This window comes from Nerophis ophidion, linkage group LG23 (assembly GCF_033978795.1).
Source record: "Nerophis ophidion isolate RoL-2023_Sa linkage group LG23, RoL_Noph_v1.0, whole genome shotgun sequence".
NCBI lineage: Eukaryota > Metazoa > Chordata > Actinopteri > Syngnathiformes > Syngnathidae > Nerophis > Nerophis ophidion.
The window spans coordinates 21,165,521-21,189,376 of NC_084633.1; the positions used below are offsets into that span (position 1 = coordinate 21,165,521).

The 23,856-nt window shown below is 38.8% G+C and overlaps 2 protein-coding genes across 2 annotated transcripts in view; both read right to left on the reverse strand.

The window, feature by feature from the left end:
* Window positions 1–5,923, reverse strand: part of LOC133541694 (meteorin-like protein) — a 33,440-nt gene extending 27,517 nt beyond the window's left edge. Inside the window, exon 1 of the mRNA XM_061885243.1 lies at window positions 5,786–5,923. The gene's annotated coding sequence lies outside the window, so the exon portion shown is untranslated. The remainder of the gene's footprint in view (window positions 1–5,785) is intronic.
* On the reverse strand, window positions 718–21,995 carry cbx8a (chromobox homolog 8a (Pc class homolog, Drosophila)). The gene is made up of 5 exons (XM_061885244.1): window positions 21,816–21,995; window positions 21,581–21,624; window positions 17,709–17,774; window positions 9,212–9,278; window positions 718–6,420 (listed from the first exon to the last, which is right to left on the reverse strand). Exons 1-5 carry the CDS (start codon window positions 21,882–21,884, stop codon window positions 5,809–5,811), a joined length of 858 nt encoding a protein of 285 aa, XP_061741228.1. The 5' UTR covers window positions 21,885–21,995; the 3' UTR covers window positions 718–5,808.
* Window positions 21,996–23,856: the final 1,861 nt, after the last annotated feature.

Here is a 23,856-nt window from a genome sequence, read left to right on the forward strand (position 1 = left end):
TATTGATTTTTATAGAATATATGAACAAACTTGTTTCTATTTAACGGCCTTATGAACATTAACTAGAACATATATGATACGTGCAAGGTCAAATGTGTTCACGTTTCGGAAATATTGATATTGTCAGTAGGTGTAACTGTGGCGCCCTCTAGTGGAGAAAGTTGTCAGAGTGCTGCTGACACGCGTCACGGGGAAGGCCGACACGCAACATTCAATGATTAGGAAAATAATATACAATGGAAAAATGTCAGAAAAACTGCAAAATATATATAAATGATGTCATTAAACATCCTAAATATTATAACGTGTCTATGCGCAGATTATGTCAAGTAAATGTATGGATTCCTCCATCGCTTCAAACATATACTTTCACTTTTATTAAGTTGATTTTATTTTTCTGTTATAACTAAATAATATTCTTATCATTTTAAACAGGAAAATAAGTGCTAAAAGAATATGAATTTTAAATAAAGGGTTAATTTGGCAAAAAAACAAAAAAAATGTTGGCCTTCCCAAATCGAACTTGCATCGAGATGTTAATTAAAAACATATACAAAATGTTGAAGGGATTTTTAGGTCCCTGCGGCCATGATTTATTACATATAATTTATTATTTTGTATACAAAAAGATAAATACCCTGTTGACTGGAGAGCTATTTCCCAAATCAATTCCCTGATGTGACTTGAGAGTTGTTGGGTCATGCAAACACAATCATGTCAAATGAGATTTTTATTATTTTTTTTATTCAGACAAATTAACACTAAACTTTACAACGGACCAACTTGAACACTGCAGCTCGACTTGCACAGAAATGAACACAAAACGTGTCTAAAGTTAGTATAATGACAGCTTAACGTGTGTGTGGAGACGCGACACATGCACAACATTGAATTATAGCTTACATATATATGTGTAGTTCTATTTCTGGCACGCATCACAAGTCATTTTAATTATGTCAAAGTAAAAAAAAAAAAGAAATACACGTACAAAAGTGTTATTTTCGTGGTGTCCAAAATAGCAAAAGAAGTGTGCAAAAAAACATTCTCACTCTTTTTTTAAATCACAGAGCTTGCAACAATTAGGTTTGAATTAATATTAAATACTGATGCTTGAAAGTTTTTATAAAAATATATTTAGCTGAGGACAGTAGTTAGCTCACACAATGGGCAATATATAATATATACAAATCAATAGTGCTTTCAACTCTTATCATATTGGCAGAGGATGTACTTGTATTTGTTTACAGGGGAGGGACCAAATATTAGGAACACCTCGGGACGCATGCTCATTAGCAATTAATAAGTGACAGCCTTGTTTTTGTTAGTTTTTTTATAAAAAGGCAGAACTTTTTTGCAGATATTATACAAGCACGCACACTGGTACGTGTTTCTAACATATATATATATTTATTAATTTTTTTAATTCTACCATTGTGGCTCCCTTGTTTAAAACAAGCCCAACATGGACGAATTATTAGGTATTTAATGGGTTGGTTGACGGTGTCAATCAAAACAGAAGATGTTTATTTGTTGAGGTGCAATAATACAAGTGTGCTGCTTATAATGGGAGGTGTTCCTAATATTCCGTCTCTCTTGGGACGAAATATTAGGAACAAGTCGTCCTTCTCAGAGAGTCATGTGACTCAAAACTGAGCATAGTTATTTCTTTAAATGCTGATTTTTTTATGTGGATCTTGCTAATGCTAATGCTAATGCATCAATACAACTGGGAGGCGTTTCTAATATTTGGTGTCCCTTATTTAAAACGGGGACGAAATATTAGGACACACCAGTATGCATGTCCTAGAATCTAGGACAACTCATCCTATGTGATTCAAAACACAGCATAGTTATTTCCTTAAATGCTGATTTTTTATGCAAATATTGCTAATGCTAATGCTAATGCAACAATTCAACTGGAGACGTTTCTAATATTTGGTGTCCCTTATTTAAAACGGGGACGAAATATTAGGGACACACCAGGATGCATGTCCTAGAATCTAGTACAACTCATCCTATGTGATTCAAAACACAGCATAGTTATTTCTTTAAATGCTGATTTTTTTTTCCATATGGATCTTGCTAATGCTAATGCAACAATTCAACTGGGGAGACATTTCTAATATTTGGTGTCCCTTTTTTAAAACGGGGACGAAATATTAGGCACACATCAGGATGCATGTTCTAGAACAACTCATCCTATGTGAATCAAAACTGAGCATAGTTATTTCTGTAAAGGCTGAATTTTTTATGCGGATCTTGCTAATGCTAATGCAACAATACAACGGGGACACGTTTCTAATATTTGGTGTCCCTTTTTTAAAACAGGGACGAAACATTAGGGACACACCAGAATGCATGTTCTAGAATCTAGAACAACTCATCCTATGTGATTCAAAACACAGCATTGTTATTTCTTTAAATGCTGATTTTTTTTTCATATGCATCTTGCTAATGCTAATGCAACAATTCAACTGGGGAGACGTTTCTAATATTTGGTGTCCCTTTTTTAAAACGGGGACGAAATATTAGGGACACATCAGGATGCATGTTCTAGAACAACTCATCCTATGTGATTCAAAACACAGCATAGTTATTTCTTTAAATGCTGATTTTTTTTTCAGATGCATCTTGCTAATGCTAATGCAACAATTCAACTGGGAGACGTTTCTAATATTTGGTGTCCCTTTTTTAAAACGGGGACGAAATATTAGGGACACATCCGGATGCATGTTCTAGATCAACTCATCCTATGTGATTCAAAACTGAGCATAGTTATTTCTGTAAAGGCTGAATTTTTATGCGGATCTTGCTAATGCTAATGCTAATGCAACAATACAACGGGGACACGTTTCTAATATTTGGTGTCCCTTTTTTAAAACAGGGACGAAACATTAGGGACACACCAGGATGCATGTTCTAGAATCTAGAACAACTCATCCTATGTGATTCAAAACACAGCATAGTTATTTCTTTAAATGCTGATTTTTTTTTCATATGCATCTTGCTAATGCTAATGCAACAATTCAACTGGGGAGACGTTTCTAATATTTGGTGTCCCTTTTTTAAAACGGGGACGAAATATTAGGGACACATCAGGATGCACCTTCTAGAACAACTCATCCTATGTGAATCAAAACACAGCATAGTTATTTCTGTAAATGCTGAATTTTTTTATGCGGATCTTTCTAATGCTAATGCTAATGCGACAATTCAACTGGGAGACGTTTCTAATATTTGGTGTCCCTTTTTTAAAACAGGGACGAAAAATTAGGGACACATCTGGATGCATGTTCTAGAACAACTCATCCTATGTGAATCAAAACTGAGCATGGTTATTTCTGTAAATGCTGAATTTTTAATGCAGATCTTGCGAATGCTAATGCAAAAAATAAAACTGGGGGATGTTTCTAATATTTGGTGTCCCTTATTAAAAAGAGGGACGAAATATTAGGGACACGTCAGGATGCATCTTCTAGAACAACTCATCCCCAGAGAGTCCATCCATCCATCCATTTTCTACCGCTTAGTCCCTTTTGGGCTCGCGGGGGGCGCTGGCGCCTATCTCAGCTACAATCGGGCGGAAGGCAGGGTACACCCTGGACAAGTCGCCACCTCATCGCAGGGCCAACACAGATACACAGACAACATTCACACTCACATTCACACCCAGAGAGTCATGTCAATCAAAACTGAGCATGGTTATTTCTTTAAATGCTGGATTTTTTTAACCAGATCTAGCAAATGCTAATGCAAAAAATACAACTGGGAGATGTTTCTAATATTTGATGTCCCTTATTAAAAAGAGGCATGAAATATTAGGGACACATCAGGATGCATCTTCTAGAAAAATTCATTCTATGTGAATCAAAACTGAGCATGGTTATTTCTGTAAATGCTGATTTTTTTATGAAGATCTTGCTAATGCTAATGCTAATGCAACAATTCAACTGGGAGACGTTTATAATATTTGGTGTCCCTTATTTAAAACGGGGACGAAATATTAGGGACACACCAGAATGCATGTTCTAGAATCTAGGACAACTCATTCTATGTGAATCAAAACTGAGCACTGTTATTTCTGTAAATGCTGATTTTTTTGATGAAGATCTTGCTAATGCTAATGCTAACGCAACAATTCAACTGGGAGACGTTTCTAATATTTGGTGTCCCTTACTTAAAACGGGGACGAAATATTAGGGACACATCCGGATGCATGTTCTAGAACAACTCATCCAATGCAGTTTAATGCATATCTTGCTAATGCTAATGCTAATGCAACAACATAACTGGGAGATGTTTTTAATATTTGTTGTCCCTTATTTAAAACGGGGACGAAATATTAGGGACACTTCAGGCTGCATGTTCTAGAATCAAGAACAACTCATTCTATGTGATTCAAAACTGAGCATAGTTATTTCTGTAAAATCTGATGCAGATCTTGCTAATGCTAATGCTAACGCAACAATTCAACTGGGAGACGTTTCTAATATTTGGTGTCCCTTATTTAAAACGGGGACGAAATATTAGGGACACATCAGGATGCATGTTCTAGAACAACTCATCTCCAGAGAGTCATGTCAATCAAAACTGAGCATGGATATTTCTTTAAATGCTGATTTTTTGATGCAAATTTAGCAAATGCTAATGCAAAAAAATACAACTGGGAGACGTTTCTAATATTTGATGTCCCTTATTAAAAAGAGGCATGAAATATTAGGGACACATCTGGATGCATGTTCTAGAAAAACTCATTGTATGTGAATCAAAACTGAGCATGGTTATTTCTGTAAATGCTGATGCAGATCTTGCTAATGCTAATGCTAATGCAACAATTAAACTGGGAGACGTTTCTAATATTTGGTGTCCCTTATTTAAAACGGGGACGAAATATTAGGGACACATCCAGATGCATGTTCTAGAATCTAGAAAAACTCATCCAATGTGAATCAAAACACAGCATAGTTATTTCTTTAAATGCTGAATTTTTTGATGCAAATTTAGCAAATGCTAATGCAAAAAAATACAACTGGGAGACGTTTCTAATATTTGATGTCCCTTATTAAAAAGAGGCACGAAATATTAGGGACACATCTGGATGCATGTTCTAGAAAAACTCATTCTATGTGAATCAAAACTGAGCATGGTTATTTCTGTAAATGCTGATGCAGATCTTGCTAATGCTAATGCTAATGCAACAATTAAACTGGGAGACGTTTCTAATATTTGGTGTCCCTTATTTAAAACGGGGACTAAATATTAGGGACACTTCAGGCTGCATGTTCTAGAATCTAGAACAACTCATCCTATGTGAATCAAAACACAGCATAGTTATTTCTTTAAATGCTGATTTTTTTATGCAGATCTTGCTAATGCTAATGCAACAATTCAACTGGGAGACGTTTCTAATATTTGGTGTCCCTGATTTAAAACGGGGACGAAATATTAGGGACACGTCAGGATGCATGTTCTAGAACAACTCATCCTATGTGATTAAAAACACAGCATAGTTATTTTTTTAAATGCTTAATTTTTTATGCGGCTCTTGCTAATGCTAATGCTAATGCAACAACACAACCGGGAGATGTTTCTAATATTTGTTGCCACTTATTTAAAACAGGGACGAATATTAGGGACACTTGAGGTTATTTTTAAATGATTTTCTTGCTAATATTTTTGATAAACATGAGGAAATATTAGGGACATGTTGTAAAATAACTTCACCCGGCGTCTGAAAAGTTAGCAAGATTATTAGCACAAATTTCGGCTCGAACTGGTAGTGTACCTAATGACGTGGGAGCGGGTCTTTCATCTTTTCCCGCGGAAGAAGCCCTCGTCGGTGCAGTTCTCCCTGACCGTGACGGTCAGCAGGTTCATGGTGACGTCAGTGACGGTCACCGTCTCCAAGTTGCGGAAGCAGGGGTTCCACGCCACGCCCAGGCCGCGGGACGTGGGCGGACAGACCACGCCCAGCTCCTCGGCGCGGGTGACGTAATATCTTGTCCGGCCCGCGCGGTCCCGCGGCCTGGGCGTGATGGTGGTCTTCTCCCGGAACCTCCTGGTCAGCTGCGCCAGGCTGGGGTCGGACGTTTCCGGCGAGCGTCTGCGTGTTTTGGCGGCGGGCTGCGCGTAGTCCTCGTCCCGCTCGTACAGCAGACGCAGTTTGGGCTTGCGTCCTCGCTTCCGGGCCAGGCGGGCCGGGGACGAGTCGTCCGCATGCAGCCTCTCCTGCTCCTGCATGAAGTGGTGGTGGACGCTCTCCCCGCGGTTGACGGCGCTGGGGGGGAAGATGGTGGGCACCACGGCCCGCAGACCCTCCCTGGCCCTCGGCGTGGCGACGGGCTCCGGCACCGGGTAGGAGACCTGCATAGGCCGGACTGAATCTTCTCCAAAGTCGTACATTTTCTCCCTGTCTTTGGCCTGCATCGATCACGTGACATTTATCTTTTCTTGTTTTGTTTTTTTTAAAGTGATTTTTAACAATGGTCCCCAACCACCGGGCTGCGGACCAATTGGTACCGGGCCGCACAACAAATTATTAAAAAAAAAAAAATATATTAAATCAACATAAAATACACAATACACATTGGGGCAAAAAAGTATTTAGTCAGCCAGCGATTGTGCAAGTTCTCCCACTTCAAATGATGACAGAGGTCTGTCATTTTCATCATAGGTACACTTCAACTGTGAGAGACAGAATGTGGGGAAAAAATCCAGGAATTCACATTGTAGGAATTTTAAAGAATTTATTTGTAAATTATGGTGGAAAATAAGTATTTGGTCAACCATTCGAATGAGGTTTTGGCTCAAAATCTCATGATACGTTTCCTTAACACGGATCAATCGTCCTGTCCCCTTAGCAAAAAACAGCCCCAAAGCATGATGTTTCCACCCCCATGCTTCACAGTAGGTATGGTGTTCTTGGGATGCAACTCAGTATTCTTCTTCCTCCAAACACGACGAGTTGAGTTTATACCAAAAAGTTCTATTTTGGTTTCATCTGACCACATGACATTCTCCCAATCCTCTGCTGTATCATCCATGTATCCATTTTGGTATCAACTCAACTGGTGGTGTTTGGAGGAAGAAGAATACTGAGTTGCATCCCAAGAACACCACACCTACTGTGAAGCATGGGGGTGGAAACATCATGCTTTGGGGCTGTTTTTCTGCTAAGGGGACAGGACGATTGATCCGTGTTAAGGAAAGAATGAATGGGGCCATGTATCGTGAGATTTGGAGCCAAAACCTCCTTCCATCAGTCAGAACTTTGAATGTTTGACCAAATACTTATTTTCCACCATAATTTACAAATACATTCTTTAAAATTCCTACAATGTGAATTCCTGGATTTTTTTTCTTACTCTGTTTATTACCCCCGTACAAAAACCTTCCCCCTGGAAGAAATTTGGTGTGACAGCCCCTCCAATGCATGAAAGACCCCAATGAGGGCGTGACGATACCAAGTTATATGACTCTTAAGGGTTGCAGCTGCAAAATTAGTAAAACAAAAATAGCTTGACAGGTTAGCATGCTGAAATGCTAATATTTTTTCCTCACCGTTATTTTTCACCTATGACAATCAGCCAATTATAATGCTTTTAAAACAGGCAGCTGTGTGAGCTGCTTAAGGTCCTTCCGCCCTCATTGGGGTCCTTCAAGTAGTTTCTTCCGGGGGGAAGGTTTTTGGCGTGACAGCCCGATTCATTCTTTCCTTAACACGGATCAATCGTCCTGTCCCCTTAGCAGAAAAACAGCCCCAAAGCATGATGTTTCCACCCCCATGCTTCACAGTAGGTATGGTGTTCTTGGGATGCAACTCAGTATTCTTCTTCCTCCAAACACCACCAGTTGATTTTACACCAAAAAGTTCTATTTTGGTTTCATCTGATCACATGACATTCTCCCAATCCTCTGCTGTATCATCCATGTATCCATTTTGGTATAAACTCAACTGGTGGTGTTTGGAGGAAGAAGAATACTGAGTTGCATCCCAAGAACACCACACCTACTGTGAAGCATGGGGGTGGAAACATCATGCTTTGGGGCTGTTTTTCTGCTAAGGGGACAGGACGATTGATCCGTGTTAAGGAAAGAATGAATGGGGCCATGTATCCTGAGATTTGGAGCCAAAACCTCCTTCCATCAGTGAGAACTTTGAATGGTTGACCAAATACTTATTTTCCACCATAATTTACAAATAAATTCTTTAAAATTCCTACTAAGTGAATTCCTGGATTTTTTCCCACATTCTGTCTCTCCCAGTTGAAGTGTACCTATGATGAAAATGACAGACCTCTGTCATCATTTGAAGTGGGAGAACTTGCACAATCGCTGGCTGACTAAATACTTTTTTGCCCCACTGTATATACATTATATATCAATATAGACCAGGGGTCGGCAACCCAAAATGTTGAAAGAGCCATATTGGAACAAAAATACAAAAACAAATCTGTCTGGAGCCGCAAAAAAATAAAAGCCATATTACATACAGATAGTGTGTCATGAGATATAAATTGAATTATGAGGACTTAAAAGAAACCAAATGAGCTCAAATATAGCTACAAATGAGACATAATGTTGCAATATAGCTAGCCTAAATAGCATGTTAGCATCAATTAGCATACAGTCATGCAGTGACCAAATATGTCAATAACATCAACAAAACTGACCTTTGATGAACAACGTTAAACGTTTGGTGGACAAAATCAGACAGAAAAAGAAGTAGCATAAATCACGTCTTAGAAAGTCGGAGAAAGTTATACATGTAAGCAAACTATGGTGAGTTCAAGGACCGCCAAAATTAGTAGGATAAAACGGTGCTCGCCAAATATTCGAATCAGTGAAGCATGTTTAATATAAACAGTGTGCTTTATAACAATTAGGGAGGTTTGTGTCATGTTTGTCCTCCTACAGAAACCATATTAAAACAAAAAATGTGTTTTTCTCCCCTCATCCTTTCCATTTTTCATACATTTTTGATAAAAGCTCCAGAGAGCCACTAGGGCGGCGCTAAAGAGCCACATGCCGCGGGTTGCCAACCCCTGATATAGATCTATATAGTCTGCAGGGATAAAGTCCGTAAACACACATGATTGTATTTCTTTATGAAAAAAAAAAAAAAAAAAAAAAAAAACAACCCCCAAATTTTCAAGCGTTGACCGGTCCGCAGTTACAAAAAGGTTGGGGACCACTGATTTATAAGACTGACCTTCAGAAGAAATGTCTCAGGTTTGGGTCCTCGCTTTTTGGGCCCGAACAGCTCCCGCTCCCGTTCCCTGATGAATACAAATGATATAAAAATAAAAAAAATATGTTGAATACGTAAAAATCCACAAACAAACGAGTCTCTCTTTGCTCAAAACGAGACGTTGGAATTACCGTATTTTTTTAAAATTGCCGCCGGGGCGCTAATTAATTTAAAACCTCTTCTCACTCCTGCGCTTACCAAAGGCATGCGGTAAAAGTCAGAATGCGCTAATTATTTTAAAACATCTTCTCACTCTGGCACTTACCAAAGGCATGCAGTAAAAATTTGAGTGTGATGTAAGCTTGTACCTTAAATCCTACTGAATAGGTCTTAATCTTCTTCCCTTTATGTGATTTCAAATTACCGGTATTGAAATCAGCCTCCTCCATTTTGAAAATGATGACAGAGGAAGTGTCACTCGTGACGTCACAAGTTTGACCCGGCGGTAATACTAAGCATGCGCTAATTATTTTGCAAAGCAAGTAATTCAAGGCAGGCACATACTATATACCCTGCAGCAATTCAAGGAAATACGGTAAATGTCATTTGTTATCTTTTTCCCAAAGCTATTTGTAGTCTAATTAGCCAACTTGCTAATCAATTAGCTTGCGCTAACTGCAGGTGCGGCCTGCTAATAGGCTGTTTAACTATAGCCGGTTTGAGGAGGAATTAGCTTGCAGAATCACTTTTAAAATGGTTATATTCATTATTACTGATGTATAGTGCTAATGTGTGGCAAGTGAGGTGAGTTTATCTTGCGAATAAAACATATTCTTACTAATAAGTTGCCGAAGCTAATTGAGCTACATTGCTATTTTATGGCTGGTATGACTCAGCGGATATCTAATTAGCCAGCCTGTTTAATAGCTATGCTAATTAGTTATATTTATCTATACATGATGTTTACATACGTCATCGTTCTGCTTATTAACTATTTAGTTGGCGTTTGCTCAGATGAGCTACTTGTATGTTGCTATTTTATAGTGAATCCAGACAGCTAATTAGCCTCATAGGTCTACTTATCTTATTAGCCAGCCTGTTTAAAAGCTATGTTAATTAATTATATTTATCCATACATTATGTTTACATTTTTCATCGTTCTGCTTATTAACTATTTAGTTGCCGTTTGCTCAGATGAGCTACTTGTATGTTGCTATTTTATAGCTAATCTAGACAGCTAACTAGCATCATAATATTACTTATCTAATTAGCCAGCCTGTTTAAAAGCTATGCTAATTATTTATATTATTTATACATTATGTTTACATACTTGATCGTTCTGCTTATTAACTATTTAGTTTGCTTTTGCTCAGATGAGCTACTTGTATGTCGCTAATTTATAACGAGGCTAGACAGCTTAGCATCACAGCTCTAATTATTATCTAATTATCCAGCCTGTTTAATAGCTATGCCAATTAATTATATTTATCTATACATTATGTTTACATACTTCATGGTTCTGCATATTAACTATTTAATTTGCTTTTGCTCAGATGAGCTACTTGTATGTTGCTATTTTATAGCGAGGCTAGACAGCTAATTAGCCTCATAGCTCTACTTATTATCTTATTAGCCAGCCTGTTTAATAGCTATGCTAATTAATTATATTTATTTATACATCATGTTGACATACTGTATCGTTTTGCATATTAACTATTTAGTTTGCTTTTGTTCAGATGAGCTACTTGTATGTTGCTATTTTATAGCTAATCTAGACAGCTAAGTAGCATCATAGTTTTAATTATTATCTAATTAGCCAGCCTGTTTAATAGCTATGCTAATTAATTATATTTATCTATACATTATGTTTACATACTTCATCGTTCTGCATATTAACTATTTAATTTGCTTTTGCTCAGATGAGCTACTTGTATGTTGCTATTTTATAGCGAGGCTAGACAGCTAATTAGCCTCATAGCTCTACTTATTATCTTATTAGCCAGCCTGTTTAATAGCTATGCTAATTAATTATATTTATTTATACATCATGTTGACATACTGTATCGTTTTGCATATTAACTATTTAGTTTGCTTTTGCTCAGATGAGCTACTTTTATGTTGCTATTTTATAGCTAATCTAGACAACTAACTAGCATCATAGTTTTACTTATCTAATTAGCCATCTTGTTTGATAGCTATGCTAATTAATTATATTATCTATACATTATGCTGACATACTTCATCGTTCTGCTTATTAACTATTTAGTTTGCTTTTTCTCAGATGAGCTACTTGTATGTTGCTATTTTATAGCAAGGCTAGACAGCTAATTAGCATCATAGCTCTAAATATTATCTAATTAGCCAGCTAGTTAAATAGCTATGCTAATTAATTATATTTATCTATACATTATGTTTACATACTTCATGGTTCTGCATATTAACTATTTAATTTGCTTTTGCTCAGATGAGCTACTTGTATGTTGCTATTTTATAGCTAATCTAGACAGCTAAGTAGCATCATAGTTTTAATTATTATCTAATTAGCCAGCCTGTTTAATAGCTATGCTAATTAATTATATTTATCTATACATTATGTTTACATACTTCATCGTTCTGCATATTAACTATTTAATTTGCTTTTGCTCAGATGAGCTACTTGTATGTTGCTATTTTATAGCGAGGCTAGACAGCTAATTAGCCTCATAGCTCTACTTATTATCTTATTATCCAGCCTGTTTAATAGCTATGCTAATTAATTATATTTATCTGTACATTATGTTTACATACATCATTATTCTGCTTATTAACTATTTAGTTGGCGTTTGCTCAGATGAGCTACTTGTATGTTGCTATTTTATAGCTAATCTAGACAGCTAACTAGCATCATAGTTTTACTTATTATCTAATTAGCCAGCCTGCTTAATAGCTATGCTAATTAATTATATTTTTTTCTATACATTATGTTTACATACTTCATCGTTCTGCTTATTAACTATTTAGTTTGATTTTTCTCGGATGAGCTACTTGTATGTCGCTAATTTATAGCGAGGCTAGACAGCTAATTAGCATCACAGCTCTAATTATTATCTAATTAGCCAGCCTGTTTAATAGCTGTGCTAATTAATTATATTTATCTATACATTATGTTCACATTTTTCATCGTTCTGCTTATTAACTATTTAGTTGGTGTTTGCTCAGATGAGCTACTTGTATGTTGCTATTTTATAGCTAATCTAGACAGCTAACTAGCATCATAATATTACTTATCTAATTAGCCAGCCTGTTTAAAAGCTATGCTAATTAATTATATTAATCCATACATTATGTTTACATTTTTCATCATTCTGCTTATTAACTATTTAATTGGCGTTTGCTCAGATGAGCTACTTGTATGTCGCTAATTTATAGCGAGGCTAGACAGCTAATTAGCATCATAGCTCTAAATATTATCTAATTAGCCAGCCTGCTTAATAGCTATGCTAATTAATTATATTTATCTATACATTATGTTTACATACTTCATCGTTTACATACTTCATCGTTCTGCTTATTAACTATTTAATTTGCTTTTGCTCAGATGAGCTACTTGTATGTTGCTATTTTATAGCGAATCAAGACAGCCAATTAGCCTCACAGCTTTACTTATTATCTAATTAGCCAGCCTGTTTAATAGTATGTAAGTTTTATTTGCAAAGTGTAAAATCACAAGCCGCTGTAAGAAAAATATGGGTGAAGTAAAACAACAATTCAATTTAAAACAACACGGACAACATCTTAAAGATGATACAAAGGTGATTAAAAATGATAGTTAAAAGGTGCATTAACTGAAAGCTTTACTAAAGAGAGAAGTTTTCAAATGTCTCTTCAAAGTTTCAACCCAGTCAGGATCACATAGGGACTGGTGCAAGTTGTTCCAGAGTCTGGGAGCCACAGCCTGGAATTCCAGGTCTGCTTTTCTAACCAGTTTTTGGGATCTTTAGAAGACCCTGGCCTGAAGACCGGAGGCTGCTCCCTGTCGAGTAGGGGCATAACACTGCTAGTTACATTAAGTTTACATACTTGATATTTCTGATTATTAACTATTTAGCTTGCTGTTGCTTAGAAAAGCTACTTATATGTTGCTATTTTACAGCAAGATAGCTAATTAGCCTCATAGCTCTACTTAATCATCTTGCTAAGGCTAAAGCTAGTTGTGCTATCTTACATCCATCCACCGCTTGTCCCTTCCCCTGTGCTGGAGCCTATCCTAGCTGCACGTACTATAGCAAAATGTATTTAAAATGTTTTTTTAATGTAATTGTTCAGCTTGTTTTTTTAGTGATGTACCAGTCCATTGATTTGTGTTATTCCTAACAAAAGAGGAGGAATGTAATCTTAGAGAAAAATGTCATTTGAAACATTTGAACGCACATACAAGACTTAAATCGGTATGTGGAATTAAATGATGGAATGGATTAAGCAAAGAAATCAAACAATGTACTCATGTGATCCACTTCAAGAAACTCTTCAAACTTAAAAGTGTTTACAAAGTATAAAGAAGAACAACCATGATAAACATTCTGAATTTATCTCATCCATCCATTCATTTTCTAGAGAATCTTACTCATCTCACCATATGAAATACAACATACTGCACCTATTATTATTTATTTATTCCATCCATCCCTTTTGGGGTCGCTGGTGCCTATCTCAGCTACAATCGGGCGGAAGGCGGAGTACACTCTGGACAAGTCGCCAACACAGATAGACAGACAACATTCACACTCACATCCACACAGAAAGATCCTGAGCCTGGGATTGAACCCAGGACTGCAGGACCTTCGTATTGTGAGGCAGACGCACTAACCCCTCTTCCACCGTGAAACCCTAAACGCAATACAATGATTTGCAAATCCTTTTCAACCCATATTCAATTGAATGCACTACCATTTTTTTTTTTTTGCAAATAAGAATTAACATACATTTTCAATATTCATTTTATATTTTTCATACATTTTTTACACTTGTTATTTCATATGTTGACATAAATCATGGTCCCAATAACATTGCATCTAATAGAGAATGTCTCATTTGCACCCCTGCTGGTGACATCTATCAAAATGAAGGTGGTCCCAAAAAGGAGGGATTTTTCTAATGGACTGCATGTCGGTTTTAAAAGTGCTCCCCCTCTGGTCAACATATTTATTTATTCATTTTTATTATTACTTTGATTGATTGATTGAAACTTTATTAGTAGGTTGCACAGTACAGTACATATTCCGTACAATTGACCACTAAATGGTAACACCCCAATAAGTTTTTCAACTTGTTTAAGTCGGGGTCCATGTTAATCATTCATGGTAAAAAAAATATACTATCAGCATAATACAGTCATCACACAAGTTAATCATCATACGATATTAATTTGATTATTTACAATCCGGGGGGTGGGATGAGGAGCTTTGGTTGATATCAGTACTTCAGTCATCAACAATTGCCTCAACAGAGAAATGTGGACATTGAAATAGTGTAGGTGTGACTTAGTAGGATATGTACAGCCAGCAGAGAACATAGTGAGTTCACATAGCATAAGAACAAGTATATACATTAGAAGTACATTTGGTTATTTACAATCCGGCAGAGGTGGGTAGTAACGCGCTACATTTACTCCGTTACATCTACTTGAGTAACTTTTGGGATAAATTGTACTTCTAAGAGTAGTTTTTATGCAACATACTTTTACTTTTACTTGAGTATATTTATAGAGAAGAAACACTACTTTTACTCCGCTCCATTTATCTACAATCAGGTCGCTACTTTTTTTTTTTATCGATCTGTTAATGCACGCTTTGTTTGTTTTGATTTTGTCAGACACACATTCAAAGTAGGAACTACACATGCCTGCCTTTCACCAATCACATGCAGTCACTGGTGACGTTGGACCAATCAAACAGAGCCAGGCGGTCACATGACCCGACTTAAACAAGTTGACAAACTTATAGGGGTGTTACCATTTAGTGGTCAATTGTGCAGAATATGTACTGTACTGTGCAATCTACTAATAAAAGTTTCAATCAATCAATCAAAAGTGTAAAGGAAAAAAGACACTTTTTATTTCAAACGTACTTCCCGTCAAAAGCCTAAAGACTGATCGCACAGTTCCTGTCTTCACAATAAAAGCGCCGCTCCATCGCGCCTGCGCTAACAAAATAAGAGTCTCCGAAAGCCAGCGCAAACAAGCTAGCAAGCTACGGAGTTTGCCGCCAATGTATTTCTTGTAAAGTGTATGAAAACAAATATGGAAGCTGGACAAATAAGATGCCAAAAACCAACGACTTTCATGAAGTATTAGACAGGAAGGAGGAACTTTTTTTCCCCTCCATTTGAAAATGTGGACATTATCAGCACTATACTGTCTGATTCCAATCAATGCAAGTCATCAGAATCAGGTAATACACCAACTTATATTCTTGTCTTCATGAAAGATAGGAATCTATATGTTAAACATGCATGTATATTCATTAAAACACCTTTAACATGTCAACAAAAACGGCAAAATAAATAACTATAAATTATATACTGTATATATATATATATATATATGTGTGTATGTATATATGAGGTAGATCACCTCGACTTGGTCATTTATTAAGTAATTGATTAACGTTGAAAAACTTATTGGGGTGTTACCATTTAGTGGTCAATTGTAGGGAATATGTACTGTACTGTGCAATCTACTAATACAAGTTTCAATCAATCAATCAATCAATCAATGCCTACTGAGCCTATGGTGCTGTTAAGTTATTGTGGCTCAATTTGCCTTCATTTTTTTTATTTTAATGTACTATTATTTAATATATATTATTGTTTTAGTTGCTTAAGAGATATTCCTGGCTCTGAATTTGCTCATTGCTATTTTTATGTTTTTGTGCATTATTTGTTGCCGTAATCATTAAACAAACAGGTTACTCATCAGTTACTCAGTACTTGAGTAGTTTTTTCACAACATACTTTTTACTTTTACTCAAGTAAATATTTGGATGACTACTCCTTACTTTTACTTGAGTAATAAATCTCTAAAGTAACAGTACTCTTACTTGAGTACAATTTCTGGCTACTCTACCCACCTCTGCAATCCGGTGAGGTGGGATGTGAATGGAGGAGGGTATTAGTAAAGTGTTGAAGTTGCCTGGAGGTGTTGTTTTAGAGCGCTTTTGAAGGAATATAGAGATGCACTTACTTTTATACCTGTTGGGAGTGCATTCCACATTGATGTGGCATAGAAAGAGAATGAGTTAAGACCTTTGTTAGATCGGAATCTGGGTTTAACGTGGTTTGTGGAGTTCCCCCTGGTGTTGTGGTTATGGTGGTCATTTATGTTAAGGAAGTAGTTTGACATGTACTTCGGTGTCTGGGTGGTGTAGTGGATTTTATAGACTAGGCTCAGTGCAAGTTGTTTTACTCTGTCCTCCACCCTGAGCCAGCCCACTTTGGAGAGGTGGGTTGGATTGAGGTGTGATCTGGGGTGGAGGTCTAAAAGTAACCAGACTAGTTATGGAGTATTATGTAAGTCATGGGTGTCAAACTCTGCCCCGCTTTCATTTGGCCCTTGTGGCAATATCAAATTAACATTAGAGCTGCCCCGCCGGTATTATACACCGCATTCACCGCTAATACTTATTATACTGGCCAACCCCCCCGAAAATATCCCGGGGCAACCATTCTCCCGAATTTCTCCCGATTTCCAACCGGACAACAATATTGGGGGCGTGCTGCTTTTGACCTCCCCTACAACCTGTCGTCACGTCCGCTTTTCCTCCTTACAAACAGCGTGCCGGCACAGGCAGGTAAAATTTGTAGCTTCTACACACACCTAAGTGAATGCAGAGCATACTTGGTCAACAGCCATACAGGTCAAACTGAGGGTGGCCGTATAAACGACTTTAACACGGTTACAAATATGCGCCACACTGTTAACCCACACCAAACAAGAATGACAAACACATCTGCACCGTAACACAACAGAATAAATACCCAGAAACACTTGCAGCACTAACTCCTCCGAGACGCATGTTGTATGCATGCATGTGTGATGTATCATGTTGTATGCATGCATGTGTGATGTATCATGTTGTATGCATGCATGTGTGATGTATCATGTTGTATGCATGCATGTGTGATGTATCATGTTGTATGCATGCATGTGTGATGTATCATGTTGTATGCATGCATGTGTGATGTATCATGTTGTATGCATGCATGTGTGATGTATCATGTTGTATGCATGCATGTGTGATGTATCATGTTGTATGCATGCATGTGTGATGTATCATGTTGTATGCATGCATGTTCCAAACAAACTCAAACTCAAACTCAAACAGTACGGCTCACTATTGAGCCATAAATGTTATCAATGTACGGTTCTGAAAGACTTTACGTTGTGTGGGCTGTTCTGGTAAGTGCATTATCACATTGTCCCATCCTCTATAACCGAGGGTATTATTTGTATGTGTACGCTGTAGGCCTCCAGTGTGGTTACCTCTCCTCGAAGGCTGCCAAGAGGCGCTCATCCAGGATATTTTCTTCTGGTTCCCATGTGCTGTACCTGCAACCAGGTAAGAGGATCTCAACACGCTAAACGTTTACAAACAATCTGTTTACTATCAGCAGTTGTGGGCGGTCAGGGCCAGCAAGGCCAAACAGAAACCATGATCACAAATTAATAAAAGTTCATTCAATTTTTAATTGACTTTCCATACATATATCAAAGTATTCATCATATCCTCTTCATGTCACATTAGGCTCCATTGTTGCTGTTTTGAAGTTAGAGTTTTTATCCAATCAGAATTCAGCTATCTTGTTGCCAGCGCTGTGTGAATTCTGCCGGAGGTCTTCTGAACCAACATTAGCGGGCGGCTGTGCAGTTTAACGAGCCCATCAGATCACAAGTTGTTGACAGTAGCCCACCTAGGTAGCGTTATGTTGAACATGACTGTGATTGGACACACTATTGTCACCCCCAAGTATTGACTGATTGATTGATTGAGACTTTTATTAGTAGATTGCACAATACAGTACAAATTCCGTACAATTGACCACTAAATGGTAAGTTTTTCAAGTTGTTTAAGTAGGGGGTCCAGGTTAATCAATTCATGGTATCCAATCACAATTTTTGATTTACGAAAGCAGAAAGTGGCATTGGAGCCATACCCGGCCAGCGGAGAAATCAGCGGTGCTCACTTTTTTAACAAACAAAGAAGCCGAGAAAAACGGTGATTAGGCTGCGGATGTATATATATTTGCAAGGTCATTTTCAAGAAGGATATTTAAAGAGAAACTAGATTTTTTTAAACGAGGTCGGCCGACCACGGAAACTAGTTAAAGGGGAACATTATCACCAAACCTATGTAAGCGTCAATATATACCTTGATGTTGCAGAAAAAAGACCATGTATTTTTTTAACCGATTTCCGAACTCTAAATGGGTGAATTTTGGCAAATTAAACGCCTTTCTGTTTATCGGTCTTTTAGCGATGACGTCAGAACGTGACGTCACCGAGGTAACACACCCACCATTTTCATTTTCACATTACAAACATCTGGTCTCAGCTCTGTTATTTTACGTTTTTTCGACTATTTTTTGGAACCTTGGAGACATCATGCCTGGTGGGTGTGTTGTCGGAGGTTGTAACAACACTAACAGGGAGGGATTCAAGTTGCACCACTGGCAAGAAATCTGCCGCCAGACCCCCATTGAATGTACCAGAGTGTCTCCACATTTGACCGGCGATGCTAAGACAGACATGGCACAGAGATGTATGGATAACCTGCAGATGCATTTGCAACGAAATCACAAAGGTGAGTTTTGTTGATGTTGTTGACTTATGTGCTAATCAGACATATTTGGTCACGGCCCGACTGCCAGCTAATCGATGCTAACATGCTACGCTAATCGATGCTAACATGCTATTTACGCTAGCTGTATGTACATTTGAAACTAGATACCCACATTTAATGCGAAACAAACACTTACCAATCGACAGATTTAAGTTGCTCCAGTGTCACAAGATGCGAAAGTCCTGATCGTTTGGTCCGCACATTTTACCGGCGATGCTAATAAGGCAGGCATGCTATGGGCCACTTAATTAGGTACACCAATGCTATGGCCGAATAGCGTCAATAGCTATTCGCTCAATAGCTTCAATTTCTTCTTCAATTTCGTTTTCGTAATCTGCCTCCATACTCCGACCATCTGTTTCAATACATGCGTAATCTGTTGAATCGCTTAAGCCGCTAAAATCTGAGTCTGAATCCGAGCTAATGTCGCTATATCTTGCTGTGGTAACCGCCATGTTGTTTGTATTGGCAGCACTGTGTGACGTCACAGGGAAAACGTGTCCGACTTACTGCCAGCAATGCGGACCAAGCTCTGGCACTGATCATACAGTGAGCGGACCGCCACAATAAGACAGTCCGGTACCCCATACTCTCTGAGCACTCCCCACAGGACTTCCCGAGGGACACGGTCCAATGCCTTCTCCAAGTCCACAAAGCACATGTAGACTGGTTGGGCAAACTCCCATGCACCCTCAAGAACCCTGCGGAGAGTATAGAGCTGGTCCACAGTGCCACGACCAGGACGAAAACCACACTGTTCCTCCTGGATCCGAGGTTCGACTATCCGGCGTAGTCTCCTCTCCAGTACCCCTGAATGAACCTTACCGGGAAGGCTGAGGAGTGTGATCCCACGATAGTTGGAACACACCCTCCGGTCCCCCTTCTTAAAGAGAGGGACCACCACCCCGGTCTGCCAATCCAGAGGTACCGCCCCCGATGTCCACGCGATGCTGCAAAGTCTTGTCAACCAAGACAGCCCCACCGCATCCAAAGCCTTAAGTAACTCCGGGCGGATCTCGTCCACCCCCGGGGCCTTGCCGCCGAGGAGCTTTTTGACTACCTCAGCGACCTCAGCCCCAGAAATAGGAGAGTCCACCACAGATTCCCCAGGCACCGCTTCCTCAAAGGAAGACGTGTTGGTGGGATTGAGGAGGTCTTCGAAGTATTCCCTCCACTGATCCACAACATCCGCAGTCGAAGTCAGCAGAACACCATCCGCACCATACACGGTGTTGATAGTGCACTGCTTCCCCTTCCTGAGGCGGCGTATGGTGGTCCAGAATCGCTTCGAAGCCGTCCGGAAGTCGTTTTCCATGGCCTCCCCGAACTTTTCCCATGTCCGAGTTTTTGCCTCCGCGACCGCTAAAGCTGCACACCGCTTGGCCCGTCGGTACCCGTCCAAAAGAACCCGATAGGACTCCTTCTTCAGCTTGACGGCATCCCTCACTGCTGGTGTCCACCAACGGGTTCTGGGAGGTTCTGGGATTACCGCCACGACAGGCACCAACTACCTTGCGGCCACAGCTCCAATCAGCCGCCTCGACAATAGAGGTTCGGAATGTTGGTCTTACTTAAAAATGCACTCGTTTAGTTGTTTTCAGTGTTAAAATTTTTTTTTATATATGGCTCTTACAGAAATACATTTTAAAATATTTGGCTTTCTTGGCTCTCTCAGCCAAAAAGGTTCCCGACCCCTGGACTAAGTGGTGGGTAGTAGTGGCTTTCAGTATCAATCAATCAATCAATCAATGTTTACTTATATAGCCCTAAATCACTAGTGTCTCAAAGGGCTGCACAAACCACCACGACATCCTCGGTAGGCCCACGCAAGGAAAACTCACACCCAGTGGGACATCGGTGACAATGATGACTATGAGAACCTTGGAGAGGAGGAAAGCAATGGATGTCGAGCGGGTCTAACATGATACTGTGAAAGTTCAATCCATAATGGATCCAACACAGTCGCGAGAGTCCAGTCCAAAGCGGATCCAACACAGCAGCGAGAGTCCCGTTCACAGCGGAGCCAGCAGGAAACCATCCCAAGCGGAGGCGGATCAGCATCGCAGAGGTGTCCCCAGCCGATACACAGGCAAGCAGTACATGGCCACCGGATCGGACCGGACCCCCTCCACAAGGGAGAGTGGGACATAGAAGAAAAAGGAAAGAAACGGCAGATCAACTGGTCTAAAAAGGGAGTCTATTTAAAGGCTAGAGTATACAAATGAGTTTTAAGATAAGTTTATAATATTTAGCACTGATGGACCTAATAATAGGCCTTTAAAGTCATATCCAACGACTTTTTTTACTGTCTCTTTCGTATTTTTTTAGTGATTTCTGCAGGTGGTGTGCCTGCGGATTTTTCCAACGCAAAAAAAAAGTGCCTTGCCTCGAAAAAGGTTGAAAAACACTGTTGTACAGTTACAGGCCCTGAGGTGCAGTACTGCCTTTCAGCCAGCAGGGGGGGGGCCTTAGTTCTCCTTCCCCTCCCATTATTTCCAATGGAGAGTTTACTCACTTGTGAGACCAGCCTTTCCATTTCACCAGATATTCCCAACGACCCTGCGAACACACACACACACACACACACACACACACACACACACACACACACACACACACACACACACACACAATAGGGTTACAGCTATAATGGCGTTATTGCATGTCGCTGCTGCGCAAACGCACAGTTGCGTAATAGGCGGAAGCAACAACAAAAAAGGGAGGGGGTCCATAAAAAGGCCAGCACATACCCGTCTTATCCGTCGCTTAATGATGGACTCGGCCGCGAAGACGCTCTCCCCGACGGCAGAGAGTTCCATGGCGAGACGCTTCCCGTCGCCGCTGCTCTTTCACGCCGATAAAGCCTCGCCGCGTCCGCCTAGGGCTGCGTTAATTCCGCACATCCCATAATACGCAAGGGGAAGGGGGCGGGCGCGGTGACGTAACGCTTCGTTGCCAGGCACCGCGCTCAATTCCTATTGGCTCGCTTGTTGCTAACTGCCAGGCAGGGGGCGGGGTCCAGTGGGCTCTCCAGCCCGCAGGAATGTGAGCGAGTGGCGTGCTCGCTGGCTCCCGACGCCCGGCGGCACCCTCCGTGTCCCCCGGGGGCCACCTTTCACTCACTCTCACCTGCCATGTCTCTCATGCTCCTCTTTCCCTGTAATTATGCACATTATTGGAGTGTAAAATAGGAATAATTGATCAGCGGCAATAAAAACACCCTGCGGTCTCATAAACGTTTGGACGGCCTTATATTTGTACTTAATATCATTGAAACATTTTATTTCGCATCGGATTTGTATGAATTAAATGCATTGATTATTAATATTGTTGTTGTTGCTTTACATCAGGGGTGTCCAAACTTTTTCCACAGAGGGCCGCACACGGAAAAATGCCGTTTTGATATTTTTCATGTTCAAACAATTACAAAATATATGGGGAGCATAGAGGGTCTCAGGCAATAAAATGTTAAAAATAAGTCACATTATTATTTTATTTAATTATTACAGTACATCTCTATATCAACTTGAGGTTGATATAAAACAAATAAGGTTTTATTCCTTTTCTGTCAAAGACAACTTTGTTTTTTATAGTAAAACTGAAATATGCAGTATTTAGATAGATAGTACTTTATTGATTCCTTCAGGAGAGTTCCTTTATTTAGCAATTAAAGCCCTCAAAGATCAATAACGCAGGACACCATTGATTTTAATTATTTAATAGTTTATATATATTGTAAATATATATTATATATGTATAGGGGTGGGACCTAATAAGTTGACTTCTTCCCACTCCCTTTTGAGCCAATCTTGACATCTACAAAAGATTAGTCACATGTAATGTTTTCAATGTAGGTGTAAAAATAATGTATTTATATATTTCTTTTGTATTTTATGTCATTTTCTTGTTTTGTTTGCATGGCTCAAAATAAACCATTCATTCATTCATTTAATAGTTTTAAGTAATCACAGTGAAAATATAAATAAAATCCTACTAAATGTATTTGAGATCCGGAAGGTTCCCCACTTCACTTTTATTAGTTTTTTCCTTTTAACACTTAAATTTCAAGATCAACTTTTAATATATCAGTCGATTTTAAGTTTGAACTATTATTTAGTTTGTTTTATTCTCTTTTGTCAAAACTTTGATGTTTTTATATGGCAACCACACAGCATATGCAATATTTTTTCCACATAAAACATTTTAATGTGATAATTTTTAAGTCATAATTCATTATAACATAGATTTTTTTTGTCTTGTTTTTTTAGCAATGGAAAGAAAAGAAAATAAAGACAAAATGGAAGAAAACGGCCTGCATGGCAGCTTTGTGTCAACATTGCCACTTTTTCTCATTAGATTTCACCTCATTCCAATTTTTTTAAATATTTTTATTTTTTATTTTTGCAATGCTATCAATTTTGCAATTTTTGCCTAATGTGTGGGGGGCCATTAAACAATTAGCTGTGTGCCGCAAGTGGCCCCCGGGCCTCACTTTGGACACCCCTGCTTTACACGGAATCAGTCCTGCTTGCACTCCTATAATAAAACACAACATCTGATACTCTTAATAGACTTCTATAGTTAAAATAAACTGAAATATTGGAATGCAGCATCAAAGTGTTGACAAAATGATGCAGAGAAGCTGCTCGCAACTCAACTGCATGAAATATTTAAACAAGGCGATTTAATTGAAATGGAAATACGATAGAATTGCGGAGTATTTGAGTAGTGAAATGCACAAGTTATTTGATGATTATACACTTTTGATGCATGTGATTTGCAACTGTAATT

Excerpts from the sequence above, each read along its gene's own strand:
- cbx8a (XM_061885244.1), bottom strand. The coding sequence starts at position 21,884 with ATGGAACTCTCTGCCGTCGGGGAGAGCGTCTTCGCGGCCGAGTCCATC. Across the intron at positions 17,775-21,580 it reads TGGAAAGGCTGGTCTCACAA|GTACAGCACATGGGAACCAG; the intron begins GTGAGTAAACTC and ends ACCTGGTTGCAG. Across the intron at positions 6,421-9,211 it reads CTGAGACATTTCTTCTGAAG|GCCAAAGACAGGGAGAAAAT; the intron begins GTCAGTCTTATA and ends TGATCGATGCAG.